Below are 20,060 nucleotides of genomic sequence, written 5' to 3' on the forward strand. Positions count from 1 at the left end.
TAATGTTGAGCAAACTGCTCTTCCTTTGTCTCTTACTATTTTGTTCGTATTTTGCTAAGAATCTGCTATTCTACACAAGCATTTTAATAAACTGTTTGTTGTTGTATCCAGGTAACAAGCATGGTAAGTATTTTAACTAAACCGAGTATTATGTACCTTAGCTGTGCTTGGCAGAATTTTTGGCTAGCTTTTCCTGTACTTTCAGCCTGTGCTGTTTCTAAAGGAGCTATTCAAAGGAAGAAACTGCTCACCTATAGTACTACTACATACAAGCTTTAGAGGGAGCATATGTGCAAAGTCATATATCATGTATAAGAGCATGCATCTCTTGCCAGCATGCTTGCTACTTTGCTTGTAAAATAAACCAGAAAAAAGCCCCCCAAATCCTTGCCTAATACTGCTTGTGTTCCTTCATTCTAAGTCACGTACCTAAACATCAGCACTTATTAATACAGTACTTCTGGATGAGGAACCCCACTTTACCAGATAGTAACGGTCTGTTGTTTACCTATTTTACCTGACATAAGGTATCCACTTAATTAACTCTGTTGCATTAAGAGGCTTTCCATTTCTATTCTGTGATCATACGTGATTGGCAGTGACTAGGACTCCAAGCGCTGCTCTAATACAAGTAATCGATAACAACCCATCCTTTCCTAAACTTGTTCCTGTATGCTTGAAAACAGCAGAAATTTTATAGCTGATTGTTTTCTTTGGGAACACTGTAAATCTGTAAAATACCACAATTGGAAGTTTAAAATGTTATTTACATTTTTGTGATCTAACTTTTAAAATACTTGTCATAAAAGAGAATCCAAAATTTTCTAAACCTGTAAGCATGAAGAAAAAACTGTCATTGTTTGCAAGTCAGTCGCAGTTCTGTGTTCTCATTTTACAGTGCAATACGAAAGGCAAACTTCTCTTAGATCTAAATGATAGAGCTCAAATCTCAGTGCTCACTGTCCTGCAGGCAAAGCCTTAGCAGCAGACCGTGTTTAGTCCAGCCTGACTTAAAATCAGCAGAATTTGCCCAGATAAACAAGTGGGCAGTAGTTTGCTCTCCCAGAGCTTCCTGCGTCTTGGCAGAGCAGACTGTGAGAATTCAGGTCTACCATGCATGTCTGAGAGGAGGTTTTGCCTTGAGGTAGTTTGAGTGTTAGCCTCCGTGCTGTATTTTTTTTTTCCTGCATGGTTTGCTATTTTTGCATTTTCTGTGTGGCTTTTTAAGTTGTTAGTTATGTGCTTGTAGCTGCAGTTATTTAACATCATTTGTTGTGCCAAATGTTTTAAGACTCCATGTAATTGTCATATTAAAGGATCAGACAGCAAAGGACAAAGCACTCCAGCACATGGCAGCAATGTCATCAGCTCAGATAGTCTCAGCTACTGCTATTCACAACAAGCTGGGCCTGCCAGGAATTCCCCGTCCTACATTTCCTGGGGCACCTGGGGTAAGTTGTTAGCCGAGTCCCAAAAAAATCCCTGTATTCTCTAACAACGTTCAGTAGAAAACTAAGGCTGAATGAATGGATTAATGCTTTCACTCGTGTTTGCAAAAGGAATCATGCTTGTTCAGAAATATCCAAAACCTTTCAACAAAGAAAACAATTGTGGGTCTGTTTGTTTGTTTTCCTTCTTTCAGTTTTGGCCGGGCATGATTCAAACGGGGCAGCCTGGATCCTCACAAGAGTAAGTCTGAAAATTAAAATAGGCTTCTATATGCAGTGTGGGGATGGCTTGTGCACTTTGCTGCCAGAGGGTATCAATGAGGCAAGAACTTGAAATTTTTTCTAAAAAGGAGGAAAAAATAGTTGTAGAGAAAGGAAGAGCCTTTACAGTGATGTGAACTCACATTCGAAAAGTTATAAGGGATCCCAGACCTCAAAGCTGAGGCTGAATACCTAATAGGCACACTCCTTATTCTCCCATTGTGTGGTGAGATGCAATGATAATGCCAGGGAAGCAGCTGGTAAGGTTTTGCCTGTGAATAAGTTTCCAGCACGAATACTCCCATCTTCTTTTAACTATATGAGCAATACTGGAGGCAAGGGGGACGTATTTTCCTGCAGAGCAGGAGATGACTGCATGAGGCCCATTAGTGGTCAGTAGGGTTACTGCCCTTCGGCACCACGGTAGCAGCAGCACCATACAGAGAAGGAAGCCTTTGCCCCTCTGTCAGGTATTACATTTTCAGCCCCGCGGTGGTCTCTGGAGCAATGTTTCCCAGCCTTATTCTTCAGCTTCTTCCCACCTTATTCCCTTGAAGTCCATGGGAGTCTTTGTGCTCCTGTAGTTCAGCGTCCTCTGGATTTACTGGGAGTCAAAGCAATCACCATCCATGTCTGCTGCAACACTTGCAACAGGCAGGTCAGGTTTCCTGCTCTGTGACTGAGCGTGGATGAGCTCCTCGCTTTAAGATGTTGGGTGTAATTCTCAACCCTCTCGCTCTCTATTACCTCTTTACTGTCTGTCTGTTAAATATTCTATGCAAGGAAGAGATATGTTTGTGGGTAAAGGTCATTAGCCATGTATTTTCTTATACTATGTGACTGGAATTTACTGTGGATGGCATGCTGTATGATTTTTGTGTAATTCTTTATTCCAGCGTAAAGCCATTTGTTCAGCAGGCCTATCCTATACAGCCATCGGTCACAGCTCCCATTTCAGGTAATTCTTCCATTTATACTCTCCTTTAAAAACACTTGAATTGTGTACTGAATGTGATGTATTAATTCCTGAGATGGACAGAGCCACTACTCCATATCTAACACTCCCTGTAGCCGAACCAAACACCAGTCCCAATGTCCTACTAACTGATTATATATGAGGGAAAATCATTGGGCTTGGGGTTTTGGGGGGATTGTTTCACATTTTAGGTAGGAAACACTAATACATATGCAAGCAGTTGTGATATGTGATCTCCAGTCAGCATTCGATATTGTAGGGAAATGCTTTGTAAAAAATGAGTAACAGGATGCATGTTTCTTTTTTAACAGCTAAATCTTGCTTCCATCTGTAATGAGAATAAGGCTTAATTTATTTTAAACTGAGGCTAAAAACTCTTCCAAAACCGTATATGTAGAGCCTTAAGTATAGAACATCTCTGTGTATCTGGTTGTTGATAACTCTTTCCCTTCCTGAAGATCCTGCTCTGGCTGGTATCACTTTGATAAGTACCTAAAGTTTATTCTGACTGCTGTTGCTCAAACTGATCAAGCCCTTCCCATGGCTACTTCCCTACTCCTTTCCCCAAGTTGGTTTCATGGCTAATTTCAGGAAAGATCATTATTTCTTTGCAGATGGTAACTAATTTTACGTCTCCCTTGCCGAAAGACACCATGCTTCTGACTCTGTTTGAACTGCAGTTTTCTGACTCTTACCCAGTTTTTTATGATTTTTCTAACTTGCTGCTATTTAATGCTTACAACTAAGGTTATCTTTCTGTATGTCTGATTATTTCCTTTTCCCTGATATTCCTAATTTATAACATTGTTTTCTAAGGTAGGCATTTTGAATTGTCTTCTTTTATTCTTCCATGTTTTCTCTCAGAGTGGGATTATTGGTATTTCTAAATCAGTCAAAACTCATGCATGAGTTTTTACTTCTGTTGTGGTTTAACCCCAGCAGCAACTAAACACCATGCAGCTGCTCACTCACTCCCCCCCACCCAGTGGGATGGGGGAGAGAATTGGAAAAAAGAAGTAAAACTCGGGGTTGAGATAAGAACAGTTTAATAGAACAGAAAAGAAGAAACTAATAATGATAATGGTAACACTAATAAAATTACAATAGTAGTAACAAAAGGATTGGAATATGCAAGTGATGCACAATGCAATTGCTCACCACCCACCGACCGACGCCCAGTTACTCCCCAAGCAGCGATGCCCCCAGCCCCACTCCCCCCAGTTTATATACTGGGCATGACATCACATGGTATGGAATTCCCCTTTGGCCAGTTTGGGTCAGCTGTCCTGGCTGTGTCCTTCCCAACTTCTTGTGCCCCTCCAGCCTTCTTGCTGGCTGGGCATGAGAAGCTGAAAAATCCTTGACTTTAGACTAAATATTACTTAGCAACAACTGAAAACATCAGTGTGTTATCAACATTCTTCTCATACTGAACTCAAAACATAGCACTATACCAGCTACTAGGAAGACAATTAACTCTATCCCAGCTGAAACCAGGACAACTTCATTAGAATTCCTGTTCATGTCTAACCAGTCACGTTTGTAATTCCCTATTTCATACAAGCCTCACATCTTCATTGCCTAACTTTGAGGGCTGGAGTCAGGACCATATTCCCATTACAGGATATGGACACATGCTACCTGTGACCCCTTCCTGGTTCTCGACCTAGTTCAGGATTATCTTTGTTGTCTAACCTTTGGTGCCTCTCCTCTGCCTTCCTTGCACCTGCATCTCTCCCGAGATCGGTTTTGTCTTCGAGTTGCTGCCTTTCCCTCCTTCCTTTACTGTTTTGTTTCCTTCTCATCTAATTTTCCATGATGAGGAGCAAGAGATAGCGTTTGTTCCTTCTCTTGAGGTGAGTTAGAGATGGTGGTTAACATCCCTTCTCTCTCTAGATCATGTCATTCCCTCTTTATTATCAATTTAAAACCTTCTTTTTCTTTTTAGGGTATGATTCAGCCCTCTACAGTAATTATTTATTATTATCTGTAATATAATGCTGCCTAAAAGCTCCAAAAGAAGTCAAAGACCCAATGTACAAATACATAGTAAGAGACAGTCCCTGCCTTGGAAACCTTATACACTAAATAGGAGAGGGGAATTGAGAGTGGCAGAAGAAAAAGGCAAAAAGAGAGGTGATTTACTTGTAACATGTGGCACATTAGGAACTAGAAATGGAGGCCAGTTCTCTTGAATCCCAAGGCAGTAATACCTCCTGTGTCTTGCTGCCAGTTTCCAATGAAGGGTCAGCTGTAAGTCTACGTGAAGTCTTTATAAATCTCTATAATCTAGTATATATTTTAAACAAAAATTTTACAGTGAGTTACAGCCCCAAGGAAACAAAGAAGTAGATCTTTTATTTGCACCATTATTAGCTTGCTGGATTGGGACCTCTTTTTCTACATATTGTTCTGTGTTTTTCAAATTTTAACTCATTCTGAATTCATTATTTGTTGAAATTAATATAAACATCCAAGGGCTACATGCATAATTCCTGATTATATTTAATTCAGAAAACATAAACTGAGGAATTGTCAACTTCTTCATGAAAACGGTTCCTTTCTTTTAGGCTTTGAGCCTACGTCAGCTCCAGCTCCCTCAGTCCCTGCGTGGCAGGGCCGATCGATTGGTACGACCAAGCTCAGGCTGGTGGAGTTTTCGGCTTTCCTTGAACAGCAGAGGGATCCCGAATCAGTAAGTGTTGCCCTCGAGCCCGCTAATCTTCAGCTTTTCTCCATTGCTCCCCACCCTTTGAGGATGCTTTCTAGGGTTAAACCTGATGGAATACACTTGGTGTTTCTGCATTCGTTACTGCTCAGTGTAATATTCCTTTCACTGTAGTACTATGTTTTTCTTTCTTGCCCTCTTTTTCCCCATTTGCAGAAGTGAGAGGCCTCTCTAAAAGCAGGCGTGGTTCACTATGGCGCCTGTCTCACTGTTGACCTAGTTTAGCAGTTGTACCAAATTGCGTCGTGTTTTTGGCAATAATTCAGTACTTAAAGTTAAAGCCTAATCTATTTCCTAACAGAAACAAAATTAAGGACTTGCATAGAAACTATGCATATTATCTTAAATATCTGACATTTGGGAGAGCATCTGAGCATCAGGATTGTCTCTTTTGGTTCCAGCCTGCCAAGCACGTACTGTTTAACTGTATCACTTTTTTTTTTTCTTTTTAATTGAGGTTACCTATCTGAATGTCCAATCATTCAGTCTTCCTTGATCTTTCATTGTGTCTATGGTCCAATCTGAGGTTTGGATTTTTCTTTTTTTTTCTTTTTTTCCAGGAAGCTTTTTGTTTTGTTTTGATTTTTAATCTGCATATTATACCTGCAAGGGTAGTCTATGAAGTTGGCTGTAATGTTTCATTTACTCCAGTAAGCCTTGAACCTTGATATTAATCATCACATATTTACCAAGAACATTTGTTGGTAGCCTAGCACTGTTTCTACTGCATCGCAAATAAATCAAAAGAGCTTCTTTCAGCTCGAACCTGAGAATTTTTACTGAGATAATTTCTGAAAAGCAAATACTGTCATGAATGGTTGATATAGATGGGCCATTCTTGTTCAGATTCCTGGTAAAATACAGTAGCTTGGAACAGAGAGAAGCTATCACTTGCTCTTTATAATTCAGCAATGGAAACCATAGCATTTACGGGCTCTGGCCAGGGGTGTTATCCAGGGAGTGTTTACCCTGTGTGATGGAGATTGGAGACATAGCCCAGAAACCTTACAACACAGGAATGCTCCTGGCGGAGAAACATCGCAATGAAAATATACCATATCTCAGCTATTCATATACTAAATATGTGGCAGTGTGTTGGTTTGCTAAATGTCATGTTTTGCCAGGTTGAATTAACTTTGAGGGAGGAAATGTTTGGCAGCAGGTACGGTTATCTCAGCACTTACCTGACTGTTAGGTACTGCATGGTTTCCCTGGAATCCCTCTGCCTTCCCGTGGCCCTGATTCCCACGCTCTCCCAGCAGTCCTGGCTCTGGTGGACTAAAGCTTCATCTTAGTGTCCTCCAGACTAATCCACAGCTGGAACGCCTTCTCCATCCCCAGCCCCGGGTTCATCCAGACGGCGGTTTGCATTTCCGATGCAGAAATACAACATCCAGGTTTTCGCATCAGGCAGCCTTACCAATATGCAGCTTTCAGAGTCCTTGGCTCACTGACCCCATGTAACCTGTCCTGCTGATTTATGGGCTCTGCCATATCCAGATTGCTGCGCACCAGGATGTTATGTGTGTGCCTCGAGGTTATCCGGAAAACAGGATGTGGCCATGTAACGCTCAGCGTTACTGTGCTGTATGTGAATGAAATGGCATTTCAGTGTGTTTCGATTTACTGTTTTGCTAGTATACCACCTACTTATCCTTTTTCCATAGATTTTTATAACGCAAAACTATTTGCAAAACCCATGGGCTTATATGGTGTAGAGCTTCGGTGTATCTGCATGGCTTTACATAAAAGAGAATGAATGAGAGTTCAGCAACTAAGTAACTCTTACGTCTTTCCCTCTATGAAAAATCTCCCTCAAACCAAGTACGCTCTTAACAGATAACATGTGGTTGCCCGTCACACTACGGGTGTCTGTGACATGAAACCAGCTGAGTGACGTGAATATATTTGCAACATGACTGACAGACCAAAAATGAGAAGATGCTGCTTTGGCAGGAGAAAGAGCCGCGGGTCCCGCTCTGCCATGGTGGCACAGCTCGGAGCCAGTTGTGCTCCCACACGTTGTGTGGGCCGGTGGCTTGGGGACGTGTTGGGGCTCTCATTTTTCAGGCAGGTGCAGGCTCCGGGGAATGCAACACATCCACTTGCATTGCAGAGAGAGAGTGGAGGCCTGAATAGAAACACGGTTACCCAGGATGGCCCCATAAATACTGTAAAGCCTTTTTTGGAGTAAACTAGTATTATTTGGAATTCCTGAGGGTGCAGCACGGCCCACCGGAACTTGTCCCAGCTTGTGAGCGTACTGCTGAGAAACCCACCTTATAAATGCAGAGCATTTATGCAGGAGGTTCACTAGAGAAGCAAGAGCATCAAACTACCCAGACTGGTTTTTAAAAAAACCAATTACTCGCGTGCTGTAACATTGCAGAAATGAGACACGAAGAAAAGTCAATTCCCAGTCATGCATTAATCCCAATTTAGATCATTCCTTACACCCACGCTGCAAGCGCAGTGGGGCAGCGCTGTGCGAGGGCTGCGTGGGGACAGCCTGGACCAGCTGGGCAGGCGCTGCGGGGAGCTGAGGGATGAGCCCCCGTGGGCAAGCATGTCACCGCCCCTGCCCAGCAAAAGGGAGTCAGGAGAAGGGGAGGCATTGTTTAGAATAGATTAAGTAAATTTGATTATTTGATTCTTAAACAAGGGCGTAGAAAAAAACCCCAAGGCAGTGCGACCAGTTCCCAGGGCACACGCAGAAGGACATTTGCTGGTGAGGCACTGGTGCACGCCTGTCTGCAGGGACAACTCTGAGGGGCCCTGCCTCCTGCCAGCCTTCCCTGTCTCCTATGCACAGACTTTTTCCAGCAAGCACCAAAAGTCCTCCCTGGAGATGGGAGCCAGCCCCCAGCCTCATTTAGTGCTGTTGAAGAAAATGTGAATTCTACCTGTGGTTTTGTACATCTTTCTTTGTGTTGCTGCAATATTTTATTGCAGATATGGTTTGAGCAGCATAGAAAAGATGGGGGTTTATTACTTTTTAAATAACAAAATCAGCAAGCCAGGGAAGATGTGTGTTTTGCACAATTTGCATATGAAGTCGTGTAGGCATGTGCTGTGGTTGCAGCATCTCCTGTATGCCTTTGTGCCTTTGCTGACCTCAGAGATGAATATATGTATACACTGGTACATGAGAGCCGTGTAAGAGTTCTCATGTATCTTCTGAAAAAAGATAGTTATATGTTCATTACGCTTCTGACTATTTACAGAAAATGACATGAAGTATTATTTCGATCAGATGTGTTTCCAACATTTTATTAAAAAAAAGATGTCCCTTCCTCCCTCTCTCCCCCAACCCAAAACCAGGTCAGAAAGCCTCATAGTAGTGGGGGCAAATAGACCGATTCCACCTTAAAATGTAACCTGGAAGTTTATTGAAAAAGGCTTATTGGACATGGCACCTGGGCCCGGGACTTGATGATCCTGGGAGGCCCCTTGCAGTCTATATTCCTGTACAGCAATTAGAAATTGAGGTCTGCCTGCCCATGGTGACTTCCAGCGACTTCAATGGGGCTGTGCATGGGCATAAAGGTCCACCCACAGGGAATTCGTTGTAGGAGTGGGGCCTTAAACATTTCTGGGGTTCTTCCAATGGCAATTGGTGTTTAAAAGTACAAAAGCCCCTCAATGTCAGGCAGTTATGTTAATTTAGAGTGGGCATTCTGGTGGGTCGAAAATGTGCTCCTTAGAGTCCTGTCACTTGTGGAGGGCTGTTGACTTTTTTTCCCTTGCCTAGCCACAAAATTGTTCCATTAACTAAAGAAAAAATATAGAAAGGAAACAATAAGCAACCCTCACTGTAACTCTGCATGGCAGAAGATAGTCTGGGAGACATAAGATGGCACAGTTGCAAAATCTTGGAATACTGACTCTGCCGTTAAGGATGGGTAAAATTAGTTCTCCTTTTACATGAAAATCAATTCAGTTTACAAATGTCAAGCTGTATTTTCCTTTTGTGGCATTTTGTGCTCAAGTACAATTCCTAAATGGTGCATAGAAGCTGCCCGTGTAGGTCCAAGCACCAGCGGTTTAGTTACCTTTAATTATTGCCTACCATATATAACTATATTCTCAACAGATTAACAAGTTTATGTACCCATCTGTTGCTTTCAGACAGGTTTTCCTTAATGGGGGCTTTCCATTTTTACTGTAGTGGTTCTGTGAAAGCTCAGGACAAATGCTTAAACCAAGTAATCCCAAGTTCCCTAACAGATATAAACTGAGTATGCAAGCAGATTAGAAGGGATCTAAGCAATTGACTGTTACACAAGTAGCTATAAAATACAAAGACTATAACACTGAAATAATAATAATTCCAAGTATTTTATTTTACATATATATATATATATATATATATATTTTCAAGCTTGCTTTCCAATCAGGAAAAAAACCCTGCCACCACCCAACAACAAAAAAAAGCCCTTTCTTCTTTTCCTCTTTGAGTTTTCTCACTCTTGCTGCCACATTCATTTCTACTGTGAGCCCTTCAGACAGCTTTACATCTAAAATATCTATATAGGGCTATAAAGAACATGACTGATCGGCATTTTCAGTATTAATCCAACTAACCAAACTGTCAGATTGTGTTAGGTCCAAATTTCAAAATGTATTTTAAAGAGTGGTAAAGAAATAAAATATTCTTTATGTTTTAATTCAGATTTTATTGTTGTTGTAAAAGGGCTTTGTGAGCCCAGGGAGAATTGTGCCTGAGAACCAGAAAGTGAAAGCAATTGCTCAAGGGCCATAAAAACAGCCTGCTATCATTAGCCAAATGCAGTAAAATTCACCAAAGTTAATCAAACCACCTAAGTGATGAAAAATAAATGAGATCTTTTCAAAAGGAGCCCTCCATCTTTGAACAATATCCATTGTTACAAGCATTGCTTACCCTTTCTGTGTTTGCTGTAAACAGTGTAACGAGCAGTTCGGCAGTTCAGTCTAAGGAAGTGCTTGGTTTAGGGTCTTTGTCATGTGAAAGGACGAGGAAGCAAACCCACATTGGGATGAACTTCTTGGAGTGGCAGACTCAGGATTTGAGGTCGTTTTAATCTGAAATCGGACAAAGTTTAACTAATTGCCAGGGTCATTTATTTTGCAGTGCTGGAGAGCTCTGCGTTGGCACTGGGAAGCGGATGTCGTACTCTGTAAAATGTTCGTATTCAGGTGTCCGTAGTTCAAAGTGCCAAGAAACCACTTCGAGGGGGTCCGGTATTGACACGGGCTCCAATCCTGAAAGCGTGGCGTCACAGCAGACCCCCCGGCTGGCAGCGTTCCCAGGGGACCCCATGGCGATGTGGCAGGGGGCCGGGGCCAGCTCCCCCAGCCCCGTCGCAGGGTCAGGACACGGGCTCTGCAAGAGAGGGCCCTGGGGTGAAAAAGCGGTGGAGTGGGTCAAGACCGAGCGCAATTTGTTCCTCGAAGTTAAGTGCCGAGGATGGGTGGAAGGACTGCGGGGCCCGACTGTGCTCTCGCTGCTGCCTTCCTGCACGCTCTCTCCCTTTCCCCAAAACCCACCGCTGCTGCTGGGAATTTCCCAGCGAAATTAAAAGCGCTGGTTTTGCATAACCGAAGGGGGCCGCCGGCGGCGATGGCAGCCCCCTCTGCCAGGCCCTGCGGTGCGGCCGGTGCGCCAGGCCTGCTGTGTCACGAAGGCCCGGCGCTGAAGGCCCCCAGAAGACCCCTGGGGTAGGGGTGGCTACCTGACGTTCGCCAGGGCACCGGGCCTGACCGGGGAAACGCGGCACCGCGGAGGAGGGAAGGAGCGAGTGGGTGAGGTTGTGGGGTAGCTGGAGCAGAGCCCGGACACCCAGCCCCTGCGACGAGCCCGGGAGAGCCCTAAAACCGGGGCGGGGGGGTCTGTCATCACAGTGGGGGGCCCTCTGCCTCCCACGGCCTTGCCCAGCACCATGCTGTTCCCACGGGGAGGAGGAGGAGGAGGAGGAGGAGCGGGGGGACGCGTGGGTTGGGCTGGCACCGGCAGTGCGGTGGGTCTCCCCCGCACCGCCTGCCCTGCCTGCCCGCCGAACCCGAACCCTCGCCCCGAGGGGCCGTGCTCCTGGCCGCGCCTCTGCCCCCCGCTTTCCCATCTCTCTCCTTCCGCTGCAGCTTCCCCCGCCCCTACACCCACCCCAAAATTGTTTAGCTGGGCTGCAAAGTCAAGCTCTCAGAAGTTGGGAAACGTCCTCGTGCGTCTGCTCTACAGTGCAGCGGTTAATTACGTGCTTACGTGTTTGTTTGTTCCTGCATCGTTCAGTGTAGATGTGGATGGCCTTTCTTCGATCAGTAACTGTTCAGTAGTTTGTTTTCTTCTGTTGCTGAAACGCGTGGCCCCGTGCCCTGCTCGCTGTGCACTGTCTAACCTCTCTTCCAAACGGAATTACTAATTCCTCCCATTTGCATTTCGCAGATGTATTGGTGCAGTCATTTTTTAGATGAAGGAGCATTATTACTCACATCTGACAAACCAAGAACTTCAGGTGCAAAAGAATGAATGGGCCGCTGATTTTGAGGGTCCCCTTTGATTTGTCATGAGCCTGATTTTGCAGAGTACTTAGCATTATTGAGAGCTTCCTATATTCAGGCATAATTTTCCCATCTGAGCACTCAGCACTTCTGGAATTGGGACCACAGGGTCTCAAATCAGACAGGCCAGAACTGAAGGACGCATCTTCACTGTTGCAGGAAAGCCACTGAAATTGTTGTGTGAGCGCCTTGCCCAACCAGCAAGTCCCAGTTTCACACTGGGACTCCTGTGGCAGTAGCTGGGAAGTGCTGGGCAACATTAACGTGTCGGGGCTGGGAACTGCCCTCGCTTGTCACCTACCTCCCCATTTCTGCAACCATAAAGTAGCCAAAGATCTCCTTCTGCTTCGCATTCCTGCCTGATTCAGTCCTTCAGCAGACCCAGGCAGGAGTCTGAAATGGGTGGAGGTCCTTGAAAGCCGAGGTTGACCATGCAGTTGTATCGTAGCATACAAACACAGAAAGTTTGATTAACATTTCACATGAAAGCGTTAAAAACCTTAGTAACAGGAGTCAGTACAGACTCCAGTTATAGCATTAAAATGCTATAAATATAACTCCCAGTCTGCTTCAGTGGAGGACAACAGCAACAGGAATGAAATGTGCAGTTACTAGTGTTTTGGTAAAAATAAGAAAAATTGTTGGCAGACCAAGTGATTTTCTTACATCAGCAGGAAATTAAAGAGTGTCAGATTTACAAGATACAGAGAGACAGCAGAGCTGAGGCTGGGTAGGGTACAGGTTAGAGCTGCATGCAGACTGCTGATATACTAGTGATTGGTTTTTAATCAGTCCACCCCAGCTGGCTCCTTTTTCCTCCAAAAGGGCAGTTGCTGCACAGGCAGCGGTACATTTTTAAAAGATGGGTTGGACTGGTCTGTGGAGGTACAGAGGGAATCACTGCATGGTGCCAGGCACTGGAGCAGTGCTGTTTTCTCTCATTTCAGCGAAAGCTCAGGCTGTCCCACCTGCCTTCCACTCACCTGTCCCTCTGAGCTGCGGCGGTAGTCCTTGTGACCTCCAGTACAGAATATATTCAGTCCAAAGAGAGCCAAGAGGCTGTCCCTCTGTGTCAGGGAGAGAGAAGACCTGCAGCACGCAAGACGACAATCCGTCCGAGTTGCCAGCCTCTCCCCATGGTATTTTATCGTAAGGATTTGTCGCTGCAGGTAGTGATATCGATGGCCTCACCCTCGTGGTTGTTGCGCTTGAAATTTGCAGGAACCTACAGATCTCATGAAGCAGCCCAGCTAGCAAGGTGCTGTTATTAGGCCATGCAGGGCAGACGAGGCGGCGGGGTGCTGCCCCCTCCCCGTCCTGCTCAACCAGTGCACAAGGTCCGCTGCGGGGCCAGGGGTGTTTGCAGATCCGGGGGGGACGTGGGGGGACTGTTAAATCATGGCTGTGCAGGTTATCCCTGCAGAAGGAGCTGCTGCGGGCCCTCTCTCAGCCCACCTGCCTTCCACCTCACTCCGCGTCCATGTCACCCAGGGCCCGGGGACCCACTCAGCCCCCGCGTTCTGCTCACTAGGGTTATGTAGGGCCTTGCAGCCCCGACAGACAGGAGCAGCGATGCAGCGGGTACCCCCGCAGCTCGGCACGGCCAGCTCGCCTGCGCCAGGAGCGTGAGAGGGTTGGCTTCACCGCCATCTGCGTCTTGGCCACCACTATTTAATAAAAAACTTTGTCCTATACAGGCTTGCCAAGGCTTGGCATTAGCTCCACAGGTGTGGGGAACACGGAGATGTGGCAGAGAGAGCAAACCTGCATTTCATGGATTGGAAAGACTGTTGCCTTAGAATATAAGTGCAAAATCGGTGAGGAGCTGTGACAAATATATATGCTGGCTGATAAAACAAATGTAGGTGGTTTGTCTTTGTTCTGCACCAGCTTAAATGCTTGCATCCCCTGCCATTGGCAATTTGTCTTGGTTCTTTTAAATTCCTAAGTGGATTATAATTTTTCTCGTGGTATTATTTGACAACAGTCATATTTCATGGCTTTACTGCATTCTTTGGATAGTTAGAATTTTTTTACGGAAAGGAGCTCAGTAAGAGGCGGCCATCTCCAGGGCATGTTGTGTAATGCAGATGCTGAAGACGTAGATGAAATTGTTCTTTGTATTTTTATGTAGCTTTTATCGTCTGAAAATACAGAATTTGTCCTATGATAGTTTACAGCATCTGAAGCAAGTTAGTACCCCAATGTCGGATGCAAATCCTTCAAATGCTGTAGCATGAGTAAATTCCTCAGCACCTAATGTACTTCAATGACTCTGGAATACTCAGTCTAAAATAACTGTGAATTCTCAGTATAACGAGGATGTTTTTAAGCTTTTCAGACACTAATGGGTTCAAAAATATAGGCATAAAACTTAGCTTCTTTGCTTTTATCTATGCATAAATTCCTGTCATGGAGTATGTTTGTATAAAAACGATAGGGATCATTTCAGTATCCCCTTACCCTGCTCCGAATATTATATTATCGTTTGTTAGTTCGTAGAAATATGCCATATCTAATTAGGTTAGTAATGATTGTACTTAGCATAGGAATTGCAGCAACATAAGGAGAAAATAATCACACATTGCAATATCAAAATAAACATTTCTGTCCTAAGAATGTTGTCAGGTGATGTCATACCATCTGTCCTACTGTACCCACTCGGAAATTTTGCTGCAGCAGCATCTGGTACTTTGGCGAGCTCCGCAGACAACTGTGGTAGCTTTACAGCTGCCTTTAACTTTGCTTTTATATTTAAACAGTATTAAGACTTCATGCTCCATGTTCCTATAAATGTGTTTGCTTTCACTGAAGTTGGATACTGAGCAATTTGTATGTTTTCCTGGTTTGCAGAATAAGGTACAGTGTGTGAATTGTCTTGGGAATTTGCAGTTGCCAAACTGTAAAATACAGCTTTCCCCTCCTCCTTCACTCCACAGCCACCTTTGGGCCTGGGAGAGAGACACTCTTAGGGAGGACACTTTCCTGGGCACAGGAGAACCTGAACCCTCAGTTCTGTTCCTATAAAAATGTGGTTATTTGTACAACCTGGAACAACTCCAGCAGAGAAGACTGAGAGGAAACAATCCCAAAATAAATAATAACTTGGTCACTAATGATGGGGATGGTTTTTCAAGCCCTTATGCTGCACGAGTGAGAGCAGAGAGATGCTTTGGGGCTCCTCACATCCCCAGGGAGAGCACAACTGCTGGGCACTCCTAAGCAGTCTACAGGGGTGCTGGGGGAAGGGAAATGTTTTGGTTTAATTTTTCGGAGAAGGCTGAAGTGCTTACCTCTACTGGAGACTTCTCATCGTTCTCCTTGAGAAATGGAGATGTTTGCCTGATAGCAGACAAGCTTCCGTCGATAGCCACGTTCCGTGACCCAGCCCATGCTCTGTCCTCCTGTACTTCACCCCTGGTAGCTTAGGAAAGCAACAGGAGCAGGTATCTGGATTCCCTTTCTTGCATTCCTGGCAGTTCCCAGGTATATGGGGCACTGATACATTTTACTGAGATCTAAGTTTTTCAGTAGGCAGCAAGATACATAAGAAATGTTCAGCGTGACTTTTAGTTATTTACTCACAGTACTGCGAACTAAATAAGTGACAACAGTGTCAAAAACCCAAAAGTTGGAGCCATGGTGCTTTCTCATATTACTCTGCATTTGTTTGTTTTGTTTGTTTTGTCATGTTAAAATGCCTCCTTGGTCCACTTTTACCACTCCTGGGTAAAGAAACATGCTAAATCTGACCATGAACACTGTTATGGTAGGCACTCATGGTTGCTAACTAGTACAGTGATTTCCTGTATCGTGTGTAAGTGATCGGCGTGCAAGCTAAACCAGTGCTGGGTGAGGGCTAGCTGGCACACGTTTGTGGGCACACTCACCCCTGCACGCATGCATTCAGCTCCCCACCGCCTGTTTATTTCTCTGCCATGCTTGTTTTCTTCTTCAGGGTAGAAACAGCTTCTCTGGATCAGCTGTGCCCCTTTTGGGCTCCACATGCACTAGCTAAAGGCTGGGTAAGTTCTCCACTTGTGCACAGAAGAAGCTGGGATGGCATTATTTTGAAAGAGGGCTGCAAGGAAAATCCATATAACCGGTGCTCTCAGACTGGGACTTGCTTGTGCAAATACCTTAATAAAGTGTTACGCTTTCCTTTTTCCTTCCACAAAATTATGACAGAAATACAACCCTGTAAAAAGCATGGACCATATCTCATTTTTGGCCCCATACACAGATGAGTGTTCTCTGATTCTAAATTCAGATTTCACTGTGCTAGATGATTTTTAAATAGATTTCAATGTTATTTCCTAAGTGCAGAAATCTAGCCAGTCCATTTCCTTTTCCCCAGAGTTTTGGACATCTGCTGGGGAAGACGCTGCATACACCAAAGGAAGGCTCTGAGTGGATGTCCAATTAATTTAGATTTGTCATTTCAATTTGTTCATTCGGCAGGTATATAGTAAACAAAATAGCTTAAATGAAGTCTGCTTTGGGGTTTTAAATATTTTATTTGTGCTTAGCTTTTGGGAATTGCCCCTTATATACAGCATCTGTTCAATACGACAGGGTTTTCTAGTGTTTGTTGACTGCATATCAGCTCTCCTTTAATTGAGTTAGCAAAATGTTTTGTGATCTGCATGGTTAAAACCCCCAGTGTTTAATCCTGCAACTCTTGAGCTCCTTCACTCTGCTCACATGACCCTATGAGCTGCTGACTGACTGGCAGAGCGTCTTGGGGGCTCGTCCTTCCGCTTTCATTTCAGGTGCTGAAAGGTGCTCTCGTCTTGGAGATATGGCAGCCCCTAAAAGACCATGTTGGACTCAGTAGGGGGCTGCTGTGGACTTCACTGGGCCAAGGATTTCCCCCAGGCAGGAAAGGGGTTGCTGAGGTGATTCCCGTGATTATAATGAGGTGCGATGGGATGAAGTTAAGCAGTAGGAAATTGAAGCTGAATGTGTTTTGGCAGAGATGGTCATCTATAGAGCTAGCTCCCAAAGGAAGTGGTAAAAGTTTGGCTCTTTAATATTACATGGGTCAAAATACTGGAGGACATACAGTGAGCACCAGTTCTATAGTAACAGCAACACAGAGTAACTGGCCTTCTCATTATTGTCATTCGGGAGTTAGTTAAAAGAAAATCCCTTCCATCTCTTTTAGTTAAGTGGCATTAGCATATGCTATAGATAGAGGTTTGGGATTTTTTAAATAGACAAACAGGAGGTGTATATGTGTGGGCTCTGTGGCACTAGCAGAAATTCAGTCTCTGAGGATATGGGACATTAAAAGGCATGGTTTAAAGAAGCAGAAATGGGCTTTCCTCATGATCATGTTCATCTTATTATGCTCTGCTAAGGGCTCTTTTATTACTGAGCTGCCGCTGGGTCTTTCAGTGTAAATTACTCCCTTGAAGATGACCATGTTTTGTGGTTTGCAGCAGGGACACAGGTTTTTTGATGTTGACCCTTGTTCACAAGAGGCTATGACACAATCACTAAAGTTGTTCATGAAAATCATACTGCAGAAAATCATAGTCCCAGGAGTAATGTGCGAGTCATTTAATCCATCAAAGCGCGCTACCCTCCGCAGGAACACATGCAGACCCGTGCCGTAAGGAACCTCTGTTCTTTTTGTACAGCACTGATTTTCCTGTTTCTTTCTTGCAGTACAATAAACACCTCTTCGTACACATTGGACACGCTAACCATTCTTACAGTGACCCGTTGCTTGAATCGGTGGACATTCGTCAGATTTATGACAAATTCCCTGAAAAGAAGGGCGGTCTAAAGGAACTGTTTGGGAAGGGGCCCCAAAACGCTTTCTTCCTCGTAAAATTCTGGGTGAGTAAGACACGACGTGAAGAACTCTCTTGTCGATAAGGCCTGTGTTTAGTGTTTAGCACCCTTTGGGGTGCTTGTGGAAATTTCTCCTGTCGTCATTTAAAAGTGCAAAGCTGTATATCCTTCAGGTAGGACGCTGGCCCAGAGCCCCTCTAGTTGACAGCTCCACCAGAAGTCTGTGTTGCAGATGACACGCAGAGGCAGATGTGTGCCTCAACTGTGCTTGGCACAGCTGCTGGGCAGGAGCAAACAGGTAACGAGAGCCCTCGTTTGTAAATGGGGAACTGCCATCTAGTGGTCCCAGGAAAAACAGGGAAGCGGCAGAAATGGAGACTGCTTTTTAAGTGTTTCAAATGCTGAACTCTTGCCAAATGCAAATAGTACAAGTCTCAGTCCCGCAATCGGGACTGATCCGATTGATCCGCACTTATGCAGATAGGACCAAGTAGGATTTGAACCGAGTGTGCGGCAGGACAACTGTGAGCCTGGGAGGGTTCCAGGCTTTTTCTTAAACATTTTTTTGGTTCCTCGAGCACATCTGCTTTCCTCTTGCCTTTTTGTTAGTCAGCCATGGGACTCTGCTCCAAAAGTTGTATCTGTTCATATCAGTTGTGAGCAAGAGTGAAAAAGAATTTGAATGGGAGGCTGAGATGTGGTATATTGATCTAGTTGTGAGAAATTTAATTGATACATCAGATTTTTCTTATTGTATTTACAAAATCTCATGTTAGTAGTGCTAAAGGTTCATACAAAAGGATCATCAAATCTCCAGGCTGGACCTTATGCTTATACTAAAGCTTTTTCTACTCATTACTTTGTTGGGGTGTTTTTTGTGGTATACTCCTTTTTATAGCAACAGTTATTATCTAAACATTTTAAATTTGTCTTTTAAAACCTCAGTGAAAGGGGCATATTCAGGGTTTGATTACAGGGTGGACAGGTTGAGGCTGAAAGCAGAAAAGGTTGATCTGGAATCACTGCTTATGATCAGATTTCCTGGTGTTTATTGCCTTCAGTTAAAGTTTATCTATGATGCAACCTGAAATATTCTCCACCTTGTACATACCCCAGACTTCCTATCTTGCCAAGACTTTCTGTAGCACCAGATTTGGAACTGGAAACTGGGAATGAGGGAGACCCTTTTCTCAAATCTGTGTGTAGAAGAGATAAATCACTGAGCAGGAGCTATGCTGGACTGCAGAAGAAATCCGTTGAGAAATTCATGGTGCTTAAAACAGGGAATGGGAGCTGTAGACCAAGCATTTGAGGGCTGGCTGAGCAAAGAGGCCAGGAACAGGAGGCAGCAGAGAACTGGGAGCTGAAACACAGCAGCCACCAGGACCCTGGAAAAGGCAGGTGAAAATGTAGGGTCAAAAAGAGGGAGGCAGTGGGAAGAGGGAGCATTTGAAATAAGGAGCCTGTGGGGAAACATAGGGATGAAGGCATACAGCAGAAATAGGTATGTGAGAGGTGGGAACAGGACAAGTGTAAGGGCAGAAGAAATCTGGCTGCAGAGGAATAGAGCTTGGAGGTTAAGGGTCTGTGACCACTAAATACATTTCCTTGCAAAACTTGGGCTTGAACTGAGGACCATCATCTCACCAATCCACTTTGCATAATAAATACTTGTGAAACCCACTGGCAAAAATGAAGGTCACCTCACTTGCCTGTTCTCAGTTCCCATAGAGAATGACAAGCCTCAGACTTTATATTAGACATGAAAGCAGCAGAAATTTCTGATACGGTCATTGATGTATTGTATGTTCTGCTTTTTCTTAATGTGGAAACCAATTTTCAGGTGTGCTGAATGCTCAAAGATGTATCTAAAGCCAGTAGAGATCTTCTTTGGATCACTAAGGTCTGTGTTGTACTCACGACTTTGAAAATTCAAGTGCCAGCCTTCTCTGCTTGATCTCCTACAAGCACTGCACACCTTTAACACTCTTGCCTCAGTTCCCCATCTGTAATGTGGGGGTGATACCATCCCTTCACCTCAGATGGTCACTGAGAAATCAAACTCATGGCTCTTTATAAAGCATCAAGATAATGCCATGAAGAAAACCTTTATAAAACTAATAACTCTGTTCAGCACGGGTTTTGAGTAGTGTGCAGGAAATAGGGACCGGGCCACACTGAATAGTGAAGACAAAGAAATATTGTATAGCTGCCCAGAGGGCGAGTGTGCAGTTGTGTAGCTAAAGACTGTATCATGATGCAGTTCAGCAGTCAGGACGTGCAGGCAACTTCAATCCAACATTTCCTA

The 20,060-nt window shown here is 44.3% G+C and overlaps 1 protein-coding gene across 8 annotated transcripts in view; it reads left to right on the forward strand.

The window, feature by feature from the left end:
* The window catches only part of TEAD1 (TEA domain transcription factor 1), a 164,443-nt gene that overhangs the window by 126,500 nt on the left and 17,883 nt on the right, over nt 1-20,060 (forward strand). For all 8 annotated transcript variants that reach the window (XM_069803913.1, XM_069803914.1, XM_069803906.1 and 5 more), the window contains 5 exons: nt 1,317-1,451; nt 1,643-1,689; nt 2,606-2,667; nt 5,256-5,380; nt 17,624-17,797. In XM_069803913.1, coding sequence (XP_069660014.1) covers nt 1,350-1,451; nt 1,643-1,689; nt 2,606-2,667; nt 5,256-5,380; nt 17,624-17,797 — 510 coding nt within the window. In that variant the 5' untranslated portion in view covers nt 1,317-1,349. The remainder of the gene's footprint in view (nt 1-1,316; nt 1,452-1,642; nt 1,690-2,605; nt 2,668-5,255; nt 5,381-17,623; nt 17,798-20,060) is intronic.

Source organism: Haliaeetus albicilla, chromosome 16 (assembly GCF_947461875.1).
Source record: "Haliaeetus albicilla chromosome 16, bHalAlb1.1, whole genome shotgun sequence".
NCBI lineage: Eukaryota > Metazoa > Chordata > Aves > Accipitriformes > Accipitridae > Haliaeetus > Haliaeetus albicilla.